Below are 4,420 nucleotides of genomic sequence, written 5' to 3'. Positions count from 1 at the left end.
CAAATGCATTTGTTACACACCACCCCTTGTGGGGCCTCTGCTGGGGCCACACTGGATAAGAAGCTACCTCTTAGTTTCTCTTTTTCACACTTGTGACCCTAGCCTGAATCTCGACCAGTGCCTTTGCTTTCTCCAAAGCTGGGCCTGGGTTTAGTGGAGTGATTTTGTAGGTGTTCTGTGAGACAACTCTGCTGCAACATCGGAATGGCTTCATGTCAGGATAAACATGTGGGATCACGAGCATTTCCTGGGCACCATGGTTCACTCCAAGTGCTCCTTGTTAACGTTGCTTGTCTACTCGGATGGTCATGTGGTTTATTGGTTTAAGACCATCATTAACCGTCTTGTCGTTTTTAAAAATGAATTTGGTGTCTGAAGCCTGTGTAGAGCAGGTGCAATTGATTCATAGCTAGGACAAACTCTCTACGTTGGAAACAGCCACTCTGGAAACGAGTGAGTGCCTCAAGTGACAGCCAAAGTTGACGGTGCTGTCTCCCTTCTTTTCTTCCGGATGAAAAAATCCATTTATGGCTGTGGGTGTTTTGAGCGATTAATTCGACCTATTTATGCCCTCTTGTTGTTGTTAGGGGTCATCAGGCCCGTTCTCACCCACAGCAATCCGCTGTACATGAGAACAAAACACTCGTTCGGTTCTGCGCCATCGTCACCATCGTGTGACCACACAGTCGCAGCCACTGTGTCAAACCCTCTGGTTGCGGCTCTTTCTCAGTCTGCGCTGACCCTGACCCTCCGCTTGACCAAGCATGAGGTCCTTCTCTGGGACTTGGTCTCTCCTGATAGCATGCCCCAAGTACTTGAGACAACGTCCCGCGAATAAGGGATAATCTGGCTGTATAGCTTCCAAGACAGGCTTCTTTCCCCACAGCCTATGGTTTATCTAATATTGTGGCCGACACCATAAATCACAGGCCCCCAGTCTTCTTTCTTTATTGCCCAGCTTCCACGTGCCTGGGAGGTGATTGGAAACACCAGGGCTGGTGTCAGCCCCCACCTTATTCCTCAGAGTGCCAGCTTTGCTTTTTCAGCCTTAAAAAGGCCTGCAAGCAAAGACTGCCTCTGTGCCTCTCAAAACAAAAGCGGAGTGCATTTGAGTCTTCAAAACAAGCACTCTGAGAGCCAAGCCCAAAGGCCTGGCCTCTTCTGTCTCCATTAATATCTTCCTCTCCTTGTTCTTCCCACCAGCCTTTTACAACTACGACGCCAGGGGCGCTGATGAGCTGTCTCTACAGATTGGTGACACCGTGCACATCTTGGAAACCTATGAAGGTGAGCTCATGTCTCCTGTTGTTGGTCTGTCTTTCCTTGTTGTGACCCGTTGGCACACCTCATCAGTGCCTATCCAAGGAGCCCGGGTGGTGCTGTGGGTGAGGTGGGCTTCTCACAGCCAGGCCAGCAGCGGTTCAGACCCACCAGCCGCCCGGCAGTCAGCAGCCCCACGTGTAACCACAGTGCCGCCAGCGCTCCCAGAGAGTCCCGTAGTCGTCGGCCTGGACATGCACTTTGCACAAGAGTGAAGAAGCACTCGGTGTCTGCATGCAGTGACGACCCCGGATCTAAGTTCCTGGTAGGCACCTCTGAGGAACACAAGCGTATGCTGTTGTCCCTGCATGCCATTGAGGACAGTTCACCTCAAAGGGACACCATGTCCCACAGAAGGAAGGACACCCTACCCAGCCCTGCCCCACCCTCACATTGTGTTAAGCCCATTGTTGGAGCCAATGTGTCATCCCGTCTCATGGGAGGTCTTTTCTTTTTCTTTTTTTGCAAAACGATTTCACAAACCCTTGTATCTTATTTTTAAAAAAATCATTTTATTGGGGGCTCGTAAACTCTTCACAATCCATACACCCATCCATTGTGTCAAGCACATTTGTACATTTGTTGCCCTCATCATTCTCAAAACATTTTCTTGCTACTTGAGCCTTTGGTATCAGCTCCTCATTTCCTCCCCCTCCTCCCACACTCCCTCCTTCATGAACCCTTGATAATTTATAGATTATTATTATTTTTTCATGTCTTACACTGACCAATGTCTCCCTTCACCCACTTTTCTGTTGTCCGTCTTCCTGGGAGGGGGTTAAATGTACATCATTGTGATCGGTTCCCCTTTTCTCCCCCACCTTCCCTTCACCCTCCTGGTATCGCTACTCTCATTGTTGGTCCTCGGGGGTTTATCTGTCCTGGATTCCCTGTGTTTCCAGCTCTTATCTGTATCTGTGTACATGCTAACCAGATTTGTAAGGTAGAATTGGGATCATGATAGTGAGGGGGAGGAAGCATTAAAGAACTAGAGGAAGGTTGTATGTTTCATTGGTGCTACACTGCATCCTGACTGACTCATCTGCTCCGTGAGACCCTTCTGTAAGGGGATGTCCAATTGCCTACAGATGGGCTTTGGGTCTCCACTCTGCATGACTTCTCCTGACCTAGAATTCCATTCCAGCTGTACCTTTGTCTCTAAAAGATTTTGAGATGTGTGTTGGGTGTGGGTGCCCGTATAGTGGAGAGGGTCTGGAGGGACCACATGCCTCTCGGTGGGCGCAGCCCTTGAGTGGATGTGGAGTGGTGATGGGTGCCGGATTCGATCATGTGTTGCACACTGCCAGTGGCTGAGGGGAAACGGAGCAGTTGAGTCAGACAAAGGATCAGGCCTCAGTTCAGACACTTCTCCAGGTAGGAGGAAGTGCCAGTCTGGCTTCTGCATTTCTGCCCCTGGTCAGTTGAAGGCAAGGTCCTGGCGAGTGAACTGTGGGCAGTGGAGGCATCCCTGTGTGGCAAACCAGGACATTTCCTGGGCTTGGGCATCCAGGACTGGCCGGTGTTCTTCTTGGTTGTATGAGACACACGTGTTCTTCAAACAGCGACTTGGTGGCTCCATTTCACCGTCGGACCTTTTGGCAAGTGTCCTGGTGGACATTTGGTGTTTTGGCTCTCCCCATGATAATGACTCTTTATTATCTTTATTATTGCTATGGGGTTGATGCTCACTCCTGGGGACCCAATGGGATGGAGGAGACCTGTCCCGGAGGCTCTCTAGGCCATCTTTATGGGGCTGATTGCCAGATCTTGTTCCTTGTGGAAGGAGCCATGGTGGTGTAGCGGTTCACTCTGGGCTTTGAACCACAAGGTCAGTGGTTCAAAACCACCAGCCGCTCCATGGGAGAAAGGCAAGACTCTATTCCCGTAAAGAGTTCTGGTCTTGGAAACGCACAGGGGCAGCTCTTCCTTGCCTAGAGGGCCGCTGTGATTCAGCATCAGCTGGACTGCAGCCTGTAATCTATTTTCTTCCCCTTCGTGGGCTTCTGAGTGGGTTCGAACCAGCAACCTTTTGGCTAGCAGCCACGCACATGGGCTTACCTCACTGTGCCACCTGGGCTCTGGGAAGAGCCGTTGATGAGCATTTATCTTCTGGGCTTGCCAGGCCTCCTGGATTCGGATGGACATCGTCCCTGTCTCTGAAAGGACTCTTCCACGTGCAATGACGTATCCCTTCTTTGGCAACTTTTGACTCTCACACTCGAAGAAGGGACAGCGCAGCCGGACAATGACCCTGGCCGGGGACCTTGTCATGCTGGCTCTTGTCCAGGAAGCACGCAGTGATGCACTTGCACCTGTGCCCTCTGCTCTCTCCTCTTGATCTCTGGAAGTTTCATGGATCATATGAAAGTTTGGTGTGCCTTTTCCCCTCCCCCCTTCTTTCCTTTTCACCCCCCCAGTATTCTTCTAGAAAATGTATTTCTGTTTGTCAAATTTAATTCTCTTCTTTTCCCCCTGTGATCTTCTCAGGGCATTCCTGAGCTTGCTCCAGAAAATGTAATTTCTAGATGATCACTCTTTATTTTAAGGCTCAGAGAACAAATTTACCTTCAAGTGGTGGTGAATTCCTTTCTCCTGGGCTCCCGATGGCTTGGCGCGTGGAATATAGAAAGGGTATTTTGGTGAGCACTTGGAAAGAGGATTGGTTTATTGTAGGCAAGCCCCTGTGCTTATTGTTAAGGTGTCCAGAGGTGAGCGAGCCCAAGGAGGTGTACTAGATGGGCCCTGTGTACCCTGGGTCTTCTCAGCCTGCTGACTGCTCGTGTCCAGGAAGGCCCTGGGGGCTGGGCCATCAGGTTGGTCCCTGCTGCCCCATGGCCTGTGCACAATGATCGACCCTGCCCCACCTCCAGGACCAGCTGGAGGCCATACCGTCTGGGTCCACAGAGTGGCTGCTGGCTGATTTTCATACACAGATTGGCAGGTCTCTCCTCCTGGTTATTCTGCCGCAGTCTAGCTGTTGTACTCAAAGGAACTCCAAGCAGGCATGGCACAACGATCAGGAAATTGTTCCTTTTTGTTTACTTATAGTAGCAGTTTCATTGACATGCAATTCACATATCGTATAATTCAATAGTTTAAA

At 50.4% G+C, this 4,420-nt stretch overlaps 1 protein-coding gene across 1 annotated transcript in view; it reads left to right on the top strand.

The window, feature by feature from the left end:
* Positions 1-226: 226 nt before the first annotated feature.
* The window catches only part of DOCK1 (dedicator of cytokinesis 1), a 408,265-nt gene continuing 404,071 nt past the window's right edge, over positions 227-4,420 (top strand). Inside the window, exons 1-2 of the mRNA XM_004701236.2 lie at positions 227-305; positions 1,204-1,287. Coding sequence (XP_004701293.1) covers positions 227-305; positions 1,204-1,287 — 163 coding nt within the window. The remainder of the gene's footprint in view (positions 306-1,203; positions 1,288-4,420) is intronic.

Source organism: Echinops telfairi, unplaced genomic scaffold, assembly GCF_000313985.2.
Source record: "Echinops telfairi isolate 266 unplaced genomic scaffold, ASM31398v2 ScPeMD7_70;HRSCAF=299, whole genome shotgun sequence".
NCBI lineage: Eukaryota > Metazoa > Chordata > Mammalia > Afrosoricida > Tenrecidae > Echinops > Echinops telfairi.
The sequence above is the reverse complement of the archived record's forward strand: the minus strand, read 5'-3'. Positions and strand labels throughout refer to the sequence as shown.